This window comes from Dysidea avara, chromosome 3 (assembly GCF_963678975.1).
Source record: "Dysidea avara chromosome 3, odDysAvar1.4, whole genome shotgun sequence".
NCBI classification, from domain to species: domain Eukaryota; kingdom Metazoa; phylum Porifera; class Demospongiae; order Dictyoceratida; family Dysideidae; genus Dysidea; species Dysidea avara.
This window is the reverse complement of record NC_089274.1, coordinates 9,607,699-9,625,426: the sequence shown is the minus strand read 5'-3', so window position 1 is coordinate 9,625,426 and position 17,728 is coordinate 9,607,699. Positions and strand designations below refer to the sequence as shown.

Here is a 17,728-nt window from a genome sequence, read left to right as displayed (position 1 = left end):
TACACTTGGGGCTGACAGTCAAATGCCTATGTCTGAAGCAGTGCTTTTGGTGCTCTAACAGATTGGCTGCCCCCTTGCTGCCAGCACTCACTGTCTCATACGCTGTCATACACTAAATCCATCTCTATAGCCAGTTAGAACAGCATGCTTCTTACCTTTTTTTAAGGCCGCATAATGCAGCCACCTCTTTAAAAGGCAAGGTTAGAAAATTTTGTCCCTACGGCTTGAATAATGACCAGTTTTCACTGTACTATTAGTGATTAGTGATCATGGGGGATTATTTATTAAGATACTAAGATATACAAACGCTACAACCTCTAAATATAGCAGTAAATTTTTTACCCTGGTCCAATGTCTCGTAATAATCGTGACTTCATGAGAGACTCTACTGTGACAAATACATGTTTATCATGATATGTGCTAATCGCCTTTTTACAATTAAGTTTTACAACACAAATACATGTATAGTTAAACTCACCAATTGCGACTAAATCCCTTCAACATGAAAAGACAAGTAATGAGACAACCTTGGAGACAACAGCCACACAAGCCTATTCTGGTGCGTTTATTTAGTAGTAATATAAATTTTAAAGGCGTTTATTTACAACAGGACATAATTACGTGCCCCTCTATTGTCTCTGTACATACTTGCCTTTTCTTTACTATTCTCATTTCATTTCACAAGATCTCTTGGCAGGGGCGTAGCTTCTTCACTTGAATTAGTCAATGCGTGAAGTAGATCGAGATACTCTAATAGAACAGTCACATTTCTACAAGTGCCATATTTTTATATTGTAAAGTCTGTAAGTAGCTAAATATTGATTGCTGTGTTACAGCTGTTTTGTGACTGCTCTAATAGAGTATCTTGATCATTTCAATGCAGTACAAGATGAAAGGCAAAGTGTTGTTAAGGGTTTACTAGTTAAAATGGGTGTTAGTTGACTGCAGTTGCATGCCACTAACAGGGCCGTCCAGAGAAATTAGAGGGCCAGGGAAAAGAGTTAAAGAGGGGCCCAGGGGCAATGAAGGGTCTAGATCCTGACTGCTCTATTAGAGTATATCGATCTTTCTTTAAACAGGTATTCAAGTGGCCCCTTTCGGGCTGTGGCAGGGGGAAAAATACCCCAGTTACCCCCAAATGTGGGCGGCCCTGGCCACTAAAATTACAGTTATATTTTAATATTCTGTCACTGTAATCTGGGGTTTCTGTCAAAACCATGGAAACTCACCTACTGTTATCAACAGTGCATTGCTTATTCTAACAAAAAGTATTGAAATCCCATCCAAAAACAGCTTATATCTGTAAAAAAAGTGCGCGTCCAAGTAAAGCAGAGTTAACTGCGACAAAAAGTAATGATATCATAATGCGGCCATGTGCGAGGTGTGCAAGTTGTAAAATTAATATTAGCTAATCAGATAATACAATGTTATTGTTAAAGTGTTAATGAGAACTATGTAATGCTGCTAGTTTTTAAGTGTGTGAGCATCTTCATAAATGCCACATAAATTTAATTCTCAATAAAGCAATGTGTATGGATTCTCTGATAGTAATAAATAGTTTGAGTTTGGCCGCCTTTCCTGTATACAGCAATGCTACGAACAAAGGAAAGGTGGCCAAATTCAAACTATTTATTACTATCAGAGAATCTATACACATTGCTTTATTGAGAATTAAATTTATGTGGCATTTATGAAGATACTCACACACTTAAAAACTAGCAGCATCACATAGTTCTCATTAACACTTTAACAATAACATTGTATTATCTGATTAGCTAATATCATTTTTACAACTTGCACACCTCGCACATGGCCGCATTATGATATCATTACTTTTTGTTGGATGGGATAAGTAGTTTACTTACATACATCCTGTAGTGTATGAAGCTAAACACGCTTCTTCATATGTAAATTATGTAGATGTTTTTCAAAGATGATAAAGACTGTAAAATATTTGGTCCTAAGTCTGATGTATGGAGTGCCAGTATAACTTTGATGCACGTACTAGAAGGGAAGTATAAGAATGATGGTACTCTTGAGCAGGTATGTAAGTAGCTACTTGAACATTAGACTGTCTGAGTGTGTGGATTCTCTTCATAGTTTATCTGGCTTTTTCAAAATGTCAGCATTGAACTACCTGAAATTGTCACTAAATGCAAGAACAGCATAGAGGTACGTACATGTGTATATACGTAGTACATACATACATACATACATACATACATACATACATACATACATACATACATACATACATACATACATACATACATACATACATACATACATACATACATACATACATACATACATACATACATACATACATACATACATACATACATACATACATACATACATACATACATACATGCATACATCATTCATGCACGCACGCACGCACACACATACACACACAAATACATGCATGCACACACACATGCACACATAACATGCACACATATACAACTTCTTCACCTCTTGATGCTGCGAGTTCAGCAATAGCGGGGTCCTAAGTAAGGACCAGTGACTCCAGTTATAAATAATTCCTTGCTTGAGAGAGTTTACAGCACAGGTGTTCTGCCTCCTTGACTGTGCCCTACATAGTTCAGTCCACTCAGTCCTATCTTAACATAAAGCATACCAGCAATCTTCAATATTGATAGCCTTCAGGTCAGACAACACTCCATCATGCCATCGTTTCTTGATCCTATGAAAAGGCTGCTTCCTCTGCAGTTCTCAAATAGTAGCTGCTTAGGCAGTCTATCATCACTCATATGATAAGGTGACCAAGCCAATGAAGGCGCCTCTCCACAATAAAATCAGCAATCGACCACTGCATACCAAATTCCTCTGACAAATTATTAGTTGTAACATGCTCCCTCTATTGTTGGTATTGAGACACACCCAAAATAGTATGGACACAATGGTTATGAAGGTGGTAAGTTGTCTTACATCAGGAGCCTTTATTGTCCAAGATTCTGTACCATAAGGTAAAACAGACAGCACAATAGCTTTACATACATTTCTTTTGGTAGAAATGGAAAAAGTCCTATTCATAAAAGTAATGTCATGCAAGCTACCAAATGCCTTAGAGGATTTTGCAATTTAGTGTGTAGCTGAACTCTCTATACAGTGTGAATTGTTTACAAACTCTATACAGGATGACTTTGTCGTGTAGCTGAAATCTCTACAGGGTACTGTTGGTATAAGGACTCGTGTTTCTGATGCAGTAGTGTTATATAAATCATATGCTGTTTGCTTCAGATAACAATGACTCATAAGTTCTACTTATTTGTATACTTAATGTGGATGCAAAAAATTGTCATGCAGTTTACATCAACATGAACTTATAATGAAGCTATTTGTTGTTTTACTAATTTTACTTTAGTATATTGAAACATTGAAGCCAAACATCCCTTCAGTAGCTCAATTTCAGAAGGTAATATGTGTGCTGCTACATCAGTTTGCTGTCACAATATTTTGTACACTTTAAAAACACATAAGGCCAGTTTTTATGCTATTGCACAGTTATATATTTAATGAAATTATGCTGTATTTATTTGTGCATGAAATAAATGACAGGTTTGAAAATCTGCCCACTGTTATGGTAGCACTGTGCTTAATGTTTTCGTAATTATGTTGGCATAAATGGTATAGCCTTGTAGAGTGTGGTGCATATGTAATTATTGATTATCAAAAGAGATATACTAATTATGTAGTTATCATTTAGTACAGTAGTACTGTATAGAAAGCAGGGGCGGATACAGGGGGGGGTCAAAGGGGGCTCTTGACCCCCCCTCCAAAAATTTTTAGTATACCAAGATCGAAATACTCTAATAGAGCAGTCACTCTAATAAAGCAGTCAGAGTATTAGAACAGTGGGTAGTGAACTATTTAAGGATTTTTATGTACTTTATTAGCTATAAATGCGTGGTTGGTGAGGTGGGCAGCTATTGTCAGCTGGCTGTGACCTTTTTTTTTTTTTTTTTTTTGGTCTCACCCTATCAAACCAGAGACAATGTAGTGCCTCAGTTCATTTTTGACCCGCCCTTTTCATAAGTCTGGATCCGCCCCTGGAAAGGATCACAAAGGTGTGCATTTCCCACCAGCCTCTTAGTTTGTTACCTTCACAGTGCCTTGGTAGTATTTATCAAGCCGAAAATTACTTAATTAACCCCAATTGACTTTAAATGCTTCTGATAATAGTTTGATTTCAAAATTTAGGGTTCTACAAAAACCCCAAAGATTCTGTGTTGTGACATTCAAGCAAAGTGAGGGCTGAACCTGAGGGTTACTAAATTACATAGAACCTTAACCTGGTAATAGAATTCAGAAAGCGGGATTTGAAAACAATAATATATACAAAATTCCTGATAAAGGTCATCATGTCAATATAAGAGCGAACGATTTTTATAGAATTGGTGGATATTTTCACTATAATGATTGAAACACTCATTAAAAAAGCAATCAAAATGTTTCATTAATGAGACTATCCACTAGCAACTTTAGCTGACAAAGATTAGGTAGGTATATGGACTAGCTAAGTTGTCAGTGCTGAAAGCTAGTCACTCCCTTGAAACCACATATTTTAAAAGACTCAAAGAAAATTACTATAAAGTGTTCCAGTTAACTGACAGTGCCTGAATGTAGTGTTCTCCTGCATATAGATGTGGGAAGTTGCTGCATTAGGATAAAAGTCATATGATGGTAGCTGCAGTATACTTGTGGCTCCAATGAGGAGTCTAAAGACACCATTCACGAAGCCTCGTCATCAAGCTGCTCCAGCCTGACAAACATACTGCTGCATACCCCATCATATGTCTTTTCTTATCCAGAAGCTGTAGGTGCAGTTTGTGGAGCCTATAAGAGGCAATGTCAGTTTTGCTAAAGTGCTTCATAAACCACTTAATGTTCAATAGTTGAATTTTTAAAAATGGTTATGGTTCAAGGGAGTAACTAGCTTTCAGTGTCGATAACTTAGCTAGTTTGTATACCTAATCTCTTTTCCCACATACTCCATCAAGTTCACAGATTTTCAATGTAGGTCCCTGGTACATTTTTGATAGCTATGTTAGAATATTTTAATGCAAGTGACTGCTGTATTAAAGTGTTTTGATCATTTTGAAGAAGGATTCAACAATGCTTCAAAAAAGCATTGTAAACTCCAATATGTATATGAGACAGACATGATAATCTGTCTCAAGTGGTTGTTCCTGTTCCCACTTTCCACCCACATCTCATTCCTGTTTTCCTAGAATTCTACTCAGTACCCGTTATGAAGTCTAACAAGAAGTGTAGCGATAATTTGTAGGAACAAGTCCATTACACCACCTGCTTCAATAACACTGTTACTGTATATCCATTTAAATTCCATTGCCTTACAGGTGCATATATATTTCCCCAGAGCATGGTCTCTCTATAGAATGTTAGTGTAGCACTAAGCAGTGCGCTTTGTATGTTGATTCTGTTGAATAATCACTTCGTGTGAGACATTGTATTGGTCATAATTGTATGATACCTGGAGGTACATTGCTAGCACTACTTATGACTGTCACTGAACTTCACAGCTCTCAGACCACTTAGAAAGCATAATAATATATTACTTACTTAGACATTAATAAAATTGTTCTACATCAAAAATTTCAATCCACAGTACCTTTAGCTTATGGGTGGCTGTGCCCCCCCCCCCCCCCCCAGACCTCCTGCTTTATATACCTACAACCCTGGTGTACCCCCCTTTCCAAACCTTTGAGTGCACAGTTGGTGTAAATTGAAAAGTAAAACCAGGAATGAACACCTTTCAAGGTAAATCTAAAGAGGAAATAAAATTTAAAGGTTTGGCCACGGTGCACACATGCTATGTATTCGAATAGCACGCCAACAGGCCATATGTGCACTGAATGCAAAACATTTCTGTAAAACCTGAAGAGTACTTATTTACTACTCCTAGCCACTTTCTTTCTGACGGTATCAGTCAGTCATTAAGTTAGTCTGTCTGTTGGGAAATAGAACATGAAGAAATTGTGTATGCATGTAGAAGCTTGTTGGAAATATTGTAAAAGCACATTTGAGCTTGACTGTATCACTATGACCAGTGTTAAACGAAATTTGAATCTAGTTAACTTTTGGGGAAAAACACTAGCTTCTATTGTCGTGTATGTATTCTTACTTCACTTAATTAATGCTAACCTTTTAAGACTTCACTTTCATACATATGGATGTAGTAGGGATCATGGAAGTTTGGGATTTCTTGCCCAAATATCACCCAAATACTGGTATTACTTTTCCCTTAACAGTTTGGCAGTATTGGTTAGGCAAAGCCAAGTCCATAAATGTCTTCAGAGTGGCTTCAAACCCTTCCAACAAGTTTCCGTGAAATTATATTTAACTGACTGCCTGACTGACTGCCCGATGCCTTTAGCCAAGCATATCTTAACTATGGATAGGGCTACAGACTTGATTTCTTCACTGTTCGACTTTGCTTTGTCCTGCGATATGCCTTTTCTCCAATCATAGCAGCTACAATGCATGCATCCATGGACTTACCTTTGTCCTCTTTGTATCCCATTTCTTTTTCCAGTACTGCAGAGGTGTTGATTCATAGTAACACATCATAGTAGTTTCATTGCTTTACTTTTTGTGGATTGATTGTATGTAAAAAAACCACTAAGCCAGTTTGTGGTTGGCTGGGTATTTAAAAGTGAAATCCATGCAAAAGTATAAAAAGGGTGCAGCCTTCAAAAGTTTGGGTGAAAAAGTTGTGAAATCAATTGTGGCAGCCATAAAATGGCTGCATGTTAATGACATTGCCATGAAATCGCGGCAATGATGTTAATGATAACATCATTGCCACCATGATTTTCCTTTCATTAACATCACTACAGCCATTTCATGATTGGGCTGCCACCTTTGATTTCACAACTTTTCACCCACGTTTTTGAAATCTGCTCCCTTTTTATACAGCTTGACTGTTTTTGCATGGATATATATTTTATAGTTATAACACGTTTACGAGGGATATGACTAAAATATATGCACGATTCATGAGTTAGTTGGTGGTGGTAATAACGCTGTAGTTATAGGTACTTGTACATACCTCTATTTATATAGACATTTCAAGAGATTAAAGAATCCATTGAGAATATGATAAAGTTTCAAATACAGAATGATAATGATGTCAAACAAAATATACGTAGTCCTGACAGAAAGCTAAAGAACTTCGTTAACTGCCCAATTGCAGAAACTCTTACTGCGTTTTATGGGGTAAATTATAATTAATTATTATATGTATATGTGTATGTATGTATATGATAAGTGAAAATTAATGATTTATTAGCAACTAGTTCATTTTATTTGCAATAAATTAATTTTACTGTATATATTTTCCATTGAATTACATTTGCAGCAGAATGATTATATCAATACTATATTATTTTGTTGCAAATAATTTTTGATTGAAGTATGCAAAAATATTTTTCACAAAGGATTTTTGCACACAATTATATCTTAGCCAAAATTTCCAAGCATAAACTACAGTGGAACCTCAGTTATCCAGTTAACTGGATTCTCAGTTAACCGAACTACAGAAATGACTGCTCTATTAGAGTAGTGACTGTTCTATTAGGGTAATTGAAAATACTGATAGTTTTAAATAAATTTCTATATGCTTTTTTAAGTTATTAATACACAGTTTTTTTGTCTAGTTGATAAAAGATATTATTCCATGAAGAGCATACCAGGTTTATAATCAATATGTCCAGTGTTTTCTTTACTAGTATATAAATTATTAATTTAAAAATGAAGTAGGGATCCAAGTGATAAAAGTAGTGAAACAATAGATGAATGATGGTAGTACAACATAGCTCTGTAGGAAAATCCCTACATTGGTACGTTATGACAATTATTTATTCAGCGCCAAAGTAGAGATTTTCCCACAGAGCTACATCTCTTGTTTCACTGCTATTTAAGGATGCTCTGTACAGTTCATGTATGGCTCCCATGATATTCCATTACTCACCAATGGTTTAGGCAAATATACTGTACTTTCTTACTGGATATAAGCTAACACTAGAGCACACTTTAGTCCAAACCTAACTGCTAATTTGCTGTAGAATACGAGCTATAATTTTCCCTTTAAACTAGGACTAGTCTTACAGTTTACACACTAGAGCCTTGATACTTTCACGATATACTATACAAAACAGTACAAACTATTGTGCATTTTTATTTTTGTCTTATAGCCTCTCAATCATCAGATACTCAACTTCTGGTTTGACACTGCCACCAATCTTTCTTTTCATTTCCATGCTATTTGTCACCTGAAATTGCTATCAAAAAACCGCAAACACTCTTTTAAAACAAAATTACTAGAGAAACTCATCCAAAATTTTCATGCATTTTGGGTGAAAAATGACAGACTAGTTCTATTTTAAACATAAGGGTGTAGAATAGCAAGGGGCGTGCCTGTTGCCTAATGCACAGGTGCTAAAAATTCAGTAATAAGCCACAGACTAATTAACGACCGTAATATTTCCATCAATGTAAAAAATGACCTGTTTCGCCTTGTGACTTGGGAAGCCTTACACAAACTGTACAGAGCACCTTTAATCCTTGCATCCCTACTTCATTAAGTTTTACTGCACTGGTTCATTAGGGGTTTTTGTTATAGCTACAGCTGATTACACATGTGACTGTTTTATTACAATGTCAAACATGGCTGTTGCATTAGGGTGACTGCTTTATTAGAGTATCTTGAGTGGATCTCGGCTGTACGCAATATTTAAGGGGCATGGTCATGACCTGCATTGTCTTCTCTTAAAGTGTGTATTAAAAGGACATTTGCTATAAGTACAGCTAGGTCATTAAGAAGCACATATCCCTTGATTTTTATTGGTCCAGCTGTACTAGAACATGTCACTTAATTGGTCCAGCTAGTGTGTAAAAGGTCCTATTGTGTGGGAACAGTGTCTACCAACTGTCGACCTGTAATTTATCAGCATCAGCACTAAAATAGATTTGTGGCGTCTAAGTGTTGATATGGAAAATTAACACCACAATATGGTTTTAAAGAATTTCAAGATAATCAAATCACATGTTTGCGTTCTACAACAGTTTTACAAAGTTTGTGAAAAGAATAATTAGCCTCCTTAGACCCTTAAAAACAAGGAAAGCAATCAAAACTTTGTGGCTGTTCATATCTCACAAATGGGAGGTGCAATTTTAATCTAATTTTCTGTGTATCCTACTCTACCTGGCAGACAGCTATAATGTAAAAATGGTATGCTTTGGAGAAGGGACCATGGATTATTACTATAATTATGCAGGTGTGAAACCACATTTTCTTTCTTCCTGTCAATATACACACAGTGTGATGCACTGACTTTCTTGGCCACATGACACACTACCATGTGTCTTGATTGTACAGCTGCAAAGTTTCTTCTGAATTTTTTATATTGTACAAAAGCCAAACAAAGAAAATTTCTTCTTGCATTTGTAATGTTTTCTACAGAAGTATGTAGCTAATCCAGGAGTTTGTTGCCTAAAATGGTCTTTTATGGAGCACCCTTCATTGGTATTAAACAAGATACTCAAGCTCTTCACAATGTTTTTAGAATTGTGTTGTTAAACATACATAATAAAGCCTATAACAGTTTCTTTAAGATTTACGTAGCAAAATATATGGACGAACAAATTATGCACGTAATTATATAGGTACAGATGTTGCCTCAAATATGCCATAAAGAATTGTCAGAATGTCTTGGGTATTCTGAAGATGTATGGTACGACATTTTGCAAAAGATGTGTGATATCATGCAAATGGGAATGCAAGTAAGTTGTGTTGCTGTTTATTGAAATTTTGTAATTATACATACATTATTATGCATAATTATTATGTGTATTATTGCTATTAATGAATATGTTGCTATACATGCACACGCACACACTGCACACACGTACGTGCACATACACATGGTTGAGACATTAAACAACTTTTCTATATAGAGAGTAACTTTGTCTAGTTTTGTGTGAATCAGCTATTTAATACTTGCTCCATTATTCTCTACGATTATTAATATATTATTGACAATAGCAAAATATTTCTCGATAAGTGACAACCACTTTACAATTAATCCTCTCTGGTTTCAACAGTGTTGGGAGTAACGCGTTACATAATATTATTACTTTTGTGGTAACTAAGTAATATAGCGAAATACGCTATAAAAGCAGGTAATACAACTCAAGTTACTTTACTAATATTATGTAATATTATTACTACAAGTAACAAAGTTACTAATCTTGTTAGTAATCTAGTGTGTAATGCCTAGCCACAACAAAGTAATGAAGCCTGCTGAATGAATAACTTCTTACTTATAACCAAGATTTGCACATTGTCCAACAACGTAATCATGTCACGTGATAAGGTGGTAGTTTCACACATGACAGCTTAAGGCTGTGGACTCAAAGTAATATAATATGTAATATTATTATAGTTACTTTATTTTATGAGTAATATGTAACTAACTAAATAGTTCAGTTGCAAGTATTATGTAATATGTAACTAGTTACTTTTTAAAAGTAACTTGCTTTTTAAAAAGTAACTTGCCCAACACTGGGTTTCAATATATAAATGCCCATAGCATAACATTCTAAGCGCTCTGTAACTTCAGTGGAACGTTTTAGTAGCTCCTGCACTTATCCTGTAGCAGCCACGCCCTAAGAAATATATAGATGTTCTCTCAAACTCTGTTCTTCAGCAACTATACAGCATTAAAGTTTAAAATTCCAGCCATGACTGACACGTGTACAGTTACAACACCAGCCTACAATGCGTGCACAGCTACATGTGTGCACAGTATATAACAATACTTAATGAAGTTAGTTAGTATCAAAATAAATCTGTGGGTCACATTAAAATATTGTTTTCACATGCAAATACTGAGCAATTGTCAGTGATTTTTGTATTGTCTATGAATTTGTATATACCCCCTTACAGTTCTTATAGCACTACATGTCTTACCCGTATGTGCATTATAAAGCAATACAGCGTTATGTAATTTTGATGTGAATATTATTCTAGTTTCAACCTAAACAAAGACTGAAAGCATCTGTTTTATTATGTGACCTACAGAGATTATCAGTTGTTTTAGAGAGGCACATTGCCACAATGCCAGAGGAATAAGTTTAACTAACATGTGTAAATTAGTTGAAAATGTGTAAATGTGCATTTTTTCACTGTTTGAAAGTTTTTTGCATTGTTATTTTTGCAATCAAAGTTAAAAATATACTATTGTCATAACTATATTGTACTTTAACAACATATTATAACTATAATTATGCGTTATTTTACTTACTAATGACTGATAAATGTTATTCATATCATAGATAGTATATTCTACGTACCCATATGTAGAATATACTATCTATGTTCATATATTATAGCTGCGTAACAGTGATGCTATAAACTTTGCTGCGATAAATTTTATGGGTTCACCGAGGTTAGGATAATCATCATCCAGTCACAAAATACAAGGTCACAGTCACATAAAATCTACATTGTAATAATGCATCTTAACATTTGTAGTATACCATATATGTATACAAGCTTTTGAGGAATGGAAATTTTGCAGTTGCTCAGCTGTCTGTAAAATTTTTTCTGGAATTTTACATCTATACGTACTACATTCGCTCTATGATATAGTAAGCAGTCTGTGCGTATGAAGTGGGTGATCCTCAGAAATAAACTCTTGAAAATTATTTGCTTTATAAATTTGCATATAGTACTAGTAAGCATTGAAGCATAGATGGCTAGCATACAAACTAATTGGCAAGCTCTGCTATACGTGATCACCAACTGCATAACATTCATCATATGTACAAAGTTATAGCAAATATATGAAATAAAATATCAAATGTATGCACATACACAACACACAGTCCAGAGGTTATTAAAGGGTATTTACTATTTGCCACTACGATTAAAGTAATTTTCAATCTCTTCTAATGATTTTCCTTTAGTTTCTGGAACAAATAGCAACACAAAGATAACTGACAAGAGACAGATTATTGCATATGACAAGATCAAGAATGATCCCCATGGCTCAACAGCATCTTGGTAACTTCCAAATGATAGCAGTACAATTGTAGCACAAATCCAGTTAAAGCAAGTAGTAATTCCAACACCAGTTCCCTTCACTCTCAAAGGTATCAACTCGGATGCTAACAACCAAGGTAGGGCACCCCAACCAATAGAGAACCCCACTATATAGAACATTATAGCAGTAATGGCTAGAGGCTGGAGATGGTCTTCACATTTAGGATCAGATGGGTTAGCATCAGGATGACAATAAGGTTTATTGTTCAAAAAGTCACAGACACTCAATACGACAAGGCTCACACACATGGTTATACCACCAATGGTTAGTAGTATTTTTCTTCCAACAATGTCTGTTAAAATTACTCCAACAAGGGTAGCCACAACTTGCACCACTCCGATAGAAGTGGCAGTAATTGCTGCTGCATTGCTTACTCCTACTTGTTCAAATATGAATTGTGCATTAAAAATAATAGCATTAATGCCAGAAAACTGTTAAGAACATCAAAAACATGGTCAAAATGAGAGGGTGGAAAACAGAATAAGTGGGTAAGAAATGGAATTGTCTCAGCAGTGTCATTCTATCCTCACCAGTAATTCTGTTATTAATCTCTGTTTGTTCTTCTTGTACATCAAAATCTGGACCCCTTAGCCATGCTAGAGTTTTTATAGCAAGCACGTTATTTCCCTGGCTGATCAGCCATCTTGGAGACTCCTTCAGAGTCATTGATGACAGAGGTACGAACACTACCAATATAGCTAGTGCAACCACACATAACCAATTATAGTGTAGCCAGATCCCCAAACCTTGTGCTAGTAATATTCCAACAGTCAATGCTAACTGGTTTACTGCTCCAAAGAGTCCTCGCAAGCCCCTAGGTGCAATTTCAGCAATGTACAACTAGAAGGAAGCAAAAGAGAAATAACCATTATTATGCAAATCAATCATAGAAGGTAAGTCAATTAGCATTGTTAACTGGAGACACTCCTTTCAACTTCACTATTGTTGGTGGGGATAGTATTGACTTGTCACCTGCAGTGTAGTTTAGAGGTATCATAACATAAACTCGTAAATTATATTTTTGATGGACTAAGAAGTGCCGGCTATGATAGAGGCCTAACTGAATTGTCTGGCTATGTAATATTTCTGTCTGTTAATTTACAGGTTCAGAGAAGCTCTTCCTACAGCCATGTTTTCATAAGTAGCTGACAACATTAGAGGTCCATTCTATTTCAGAGCTAAGCATGCATCAACACATAATATTACGTACGGGAACAGCCATTGAAGCAACACCAATTCCTGTTCCCATGAAAAATCTACCGGTAAAGAGGAGTGGTTTAAATAAACTTCCAGCGATATCAGGAGTGATCAGTATCATTAACCACCCAACAGATAATGGAAGACTACACATCACCATGGTAAATTGTCGTCCATTGTGAGCCACCAGCCACCCAGTCAGAAGGGCACCAACAAGACCTCCTGCTGTAAAAAGTGCCTATAAGGCCACATGAACTTATCAGTTTCACATCCACTAATATGTGAAGTACCAATACACATTTAAGTTTTATACAATCAACTGAGATGCATAAATGATGCCACAATAATGATATAAATTGTGTTGATACAATAAAATTATGTACAGTAGTGCAGTGCTGATATACTGCAACTATGGAACTTAAATAAAGATTGTAATTTGTATACGTAATCAAAAGCTGTCGTTTACTGTTATTTTGAATCTGTAAAAGACTTGTATCTCAAGTTTGTTGCTTATTCGTATTACTAATCCATTGTGGAATATACAAAAACTATTGTGTCTATAGCCTTTGCTTGTATATAGTTGTTTAAAATTTTGTAAATCAGATAATTATTGTCAAATGTCATGATGTTTATTCCATTATAGTGACATCAAGAACACAGTAATGTTGGTGACTAAACTACAAGCTATTTGGGGATCAAGTGCATTAGTCTTTAGTGTGGCATCCAGTATATTTACATACTGTGGATCCTTACAATGTAAAGATCTACAATTCTACATATGTAACAGTGCAAACATACAAGTGGAAACATCACTCATTCACATGTTTATTTTCTCTATGGAAAATGGAGAAGCTCAACGTAAATTGATTAGCAAATTCAACAGAGAAATCATGTCTATCAAGAACCAGTCTCTCAATGTTGTAGTTGTCCTGGCACTTGTGTGCTACCACTGAGTTGAAAAAAAAAGGCTGGGTTGGAAGCCTTATCACCAGACTTTTGGAAAGGGAGGAAATGGCATGGCACTACATTGTCTGGTTTGGCATAAAAATCCTTAAATAGCTCGCTACACACTGCTCTAATACTACGACTGCTTCATTAGAGTGACTGCTCTATTAGAGTATCTCGATCTTGGTATACTAAATTTTCTTGACCCCTCCTGTATCTGCCACTGCTAATTATATAGTTGCAACTGCTACCTGTGAGATATACCTAAGAATAATATTACAAGCTAGTAGGGATCGTTACCATAAAAAGTGGGAAACTCACCTGTTAATTTTATCCATACTGCTAGTTTATTGCCACTACAATACGGTGATCCATACCCTTGGTAGCTCATAAAATCCCTAATCAAAATCAATTACACTTTTTCATTAATATTTTTGTTGTATAATTAATCAATAGTGAACTTTTAGGAGTTCATTATTGATTAATTATACTACGAAAGTTGTAATGGTGAACTGACTCATATAAATTCCACAAAATATTAATAAGTTAAAAAAATTGCTGCAACTTATGGGGGAAGTATTTTGGGTTGTGCTAAAGGAATTTTTGAGCTTGATCCAATATGGCCAAGGCACCATGAAGGTATTGTCTGAGGCTGGTTCTGGTCAATACTATTTCATTGCATGAAAGTGTAAATCAAACCTTCATGATCCACATGCACTATAGAGTACTATATAGTACCTTACTGTTCACTACATTGCATGGAAGGACAGTTTTAACCAGAAGAATCATCCTACTATTGCAAGTTGGATAAAATCTGGTCTGACTAAAGCATGCAGGAAACACCCCAGTATTCAAAGTAGCTGCCTTCTATAAAAGCATGCAGCAACAGCAACCTCTAATGTAGGGGAATCTATTACACAATTAGTTTAGGCTACAGAACGGAGATCAGCTAGGTTGCTTGAAATTTTTCTTCACATCTATCCGAGGCCTAGGGTTTTGCATGCAACAAGCCAAAATATGTCTGAACAAGATTTATGAGTTTGACAAGATTTTGAATTATAGCTAGCTATTGCAAGTCAAAAAGTCAAAATGGTGTTGTAGCTAAACTTCTTACTTACATATATATTCCTCAATGATTTATGCTTCCATGCTGACCCCTTGCTTCCATCAGCATTTGAACAGGCTCAAATGTGCATCATAAAACAAGTGAGCTACAATAGTGATAGCTACACAGCAGGATGAAACCGATCTAGTGACTTATATGAATTTTATACCCACACCATGCATGCAGGTATCACTGGCTTCAAAGGGCTAGATTGTGGTTTTGTGGGATAACTATTGTTCCTGGACTCACATGATAGCTATATGTTCACTTGTATGTTTGCACTGTCACACTTGTATGTTTGCACTGTCACACTTGTATGTTTGCACTGTCACATGTCTATCACCATCTGATGACAACTGAACAAAAAGAAGCTATATAGCTAGCTAGCAATCTATAAAGCATAACTAACTTACATTAAATATACCACTGTAAATGGTCTTGCTAAAATAGTTCTGCTCTCTGTTACTTTCCAGATCAACTTTTGCATAAATGGTGGCAGATACTATCCTCTTTGGGACCTAATTTCGGGTATTTTTCTAATGCATCTAAGACAGTGTTGATTGTAAAGCCTCATTTGTTAACTATTGCAAAATCTATCTTTGCTGACACTGGTATGCAGATTACTGATCAGGGCCAGCGCCATCTCGGGGCTGCATTGGGCTCTCGAGAATTTGCAGAGGGGTTTGTGGCCAAGAAGGTTTGTTCTTGGTCCAGTGAAGTGCTTGCTTTGGCTGAGATTGCTACAAATCGTCCTCATGCGGCTTTTTGTGCTTTCACTCATGGGATGATAGGCCGGTGGGTATATACATCATGAGGACCATCCCCAATGTCGGGCCCCTGTTTCAGCCTCTAGAGGATGCCATCCGTTTGAAGCTGATCCCTGCCCTCACTGGCCACGGTGCTTGTTCTGCCTTAGAGCGTGATGTGCTCTCTCTACCCTGCCGCCTAGGTGGCTTGGGTATTGTCAATCCTGTAGACATTGCTGATTCTCAGTTTACTGCATCTATCAAAATCACACACTCTCTGAGATCTTTGATTGTTGCTCAGAATCTACTAGCCCCCCTACCCGATGTTAGTTCTATCAAGGCTCAGATTCATCAGGATCGTCGCTCTACTTTGAGGGGGAGGGCTTCTACGATCAAATCTAATCTTTTGTCACAATCCCAAAGAGTTTTAGACCTGAACAGTGAACCGGGTGCTTCTGCCTGGCTGACAGCATTGCCTTTAGCAGAGCAGGGATTCCATCTGATGATGCAAGAATTTTGGGATACCTTGCATCTTAGATACGGCTGGAAGCTCCTGAACATACCCGGTCACTGTGTTTGTGGGGTCTCATTTTCTGCGGATCATGCTATGATTTGCAGACATGGAGGCCTCACATTTGTTCGCCACAATGCTTTGCGAAACATCACTGCAGAGTGGCTTTCCAAGACATGTCATGGTGTGGCCCTTGAGCCACCTTTACAGCCACTTACTGGGGAGATCATTGCACCTAAGACTGCCAACCGTCAGGATGAGGCTAGGGCAGACATACATGCTAGGGGATTCTGGGGGCAGCGGCAAAGTGCCTTTTTTGACGTAAGGGTGTTTCGGCATCCTAATGCACCGAGCTACTGCAACACCAGTGTCCCCTCTTTGTATCGACGTCACGAGGCACAGAAGAAACGTGAGTATGGTGACCGTGTCAGAGAGGTTGAGGCCTCCTTCACTCCCCTTGTGTTTGCGACCACTGGAGGTATGGGAAGGGAGGCAATAGTTTTCTACCGTCGTTTGGCTGACCATCTATCTCGCCGCGGCTCTACTAGTTACAGTCAGACTCTGGCTTTTATCCGATGCACATTGTCTTTTTCTCTACTTCGGTCAGCTACAATGTGCATACGTGGAAGTAGGTCTATCTCGCATCGCTCCTCTGATGCCTCTCCTGAGATGGGCCGCATTGATGAGCACAGGGACTTTTAAACTTTCAGCAATCTGGTCCTTTTTATTCAGTTGTCCAGCACGTGCTTTCTTTGTGCTGGGGGTGGTAGGCAAGGGCAGTCCATCCAGCCCGGGGAAAAAAAAAATTCTGGACCGTGGTGAGAAGTCATACCCTCCCTGGGCGTGGAAGCTAAACGAACTTGGCGGAGTGTAAGGACTAAACGGAGTACCCCCCGGCAAAGCCATCAGCGTCGATACATCACATCATGATCAGTCGTTACTGCTGTGGATTTCACAAAGGCCGGATATCATCATTCTGTACCCACGCAACCCGGCGCCAATCTGGGGATCGAGTTTCTGAGGTTCCCGGTTTCCAGAAACTGGCCAAGTGCAGTAGTTATATATATTC

The 17,728-nt window shown here is 37.1% G+C and overlaps 2 protein-coding genes and 1 long non-coding RNA gene across 4 annotated transcripts in view; 1 reads left to right on the top strand and 2 right to left on the bottom strand.

The window, feature by feature from the left end:
* The window catches only part of LOC136249274 (uncharacterized), a 34,829-nt gene extending 23,530 nt beyond the window's left edge, over positions 1 to 11,299 (top strand). The window contains exons 11-16 of the mRNA XM_066041234.1: positions 1,921 to 2,043; positions 2,101 to 2,172; positions 3,392 to 3,442; positions 7,114 to 7,266; positions 9,715 to 9,831; positions 11,081 to 11,299. Of these exons, the coding sequence (XP_065897306.1) occupies positions 1,921 to 2,043; positions 2,101 to 2,172; positions 3,392 to 3,442; positions 7,114 to 7,266; positions 9,715 to 9,831; positions 11,081 to 11,182 (618 nt within the window). The 3' untranslated portion in view covers positions 11,183 to 11,299. The remainder of the gene's footprint in view (positions 1 to 1,920; positions 2,044 to 2,100; positions 2,173 to 3,391; positions 3,443 to 7,113; positions 7,267 to 9,714; positions 9,832 to 11,080) is intronic.
* The window catches only part of LOC136249275 (uncharacterized), a 268,619-nt gene that overhangs the window by 1,681 nt on the left and 249,210 nt on the right, over positions 1 to 17,728 (bottom strand). The gene's annotated exons all lie outside the window — the stretch shown is intronic.
* LOC136251575 (solute carrier family 2, facilitated glucose transporter member 6-like) lies at positions 11,963 to 16,889 on the bottom strand. The gene is made up of 3 exons (XM_066044039.1): positions 16,878 to 16,889; positions 12,607 to 12,995; positions 11,963 to 12,377 (listed from the first exon to the last, which is right to left on the bottom strand). The coding sequence occupies exons 1-3, from the start codon at positions 16,887 to 16,889 to the stop codon at positions 11,963 to 11,965; spliced, it is 816 nt and encodes a 271-aa protein (XP_065900111.1).

What these genes read in the sequence shown, in the direction of transcription:
- LOC136251575 (XM_066044039.1), bottom strand. An exon ending in CACCCTCTCATTTTGACCAT is followed by an intron (nt 12,378 to 12,606) that starts GTTTTTGATGTT and finishes TGTCGTATTGAG; the next exon opens with TGTCTGTGACTTTTTGAACA.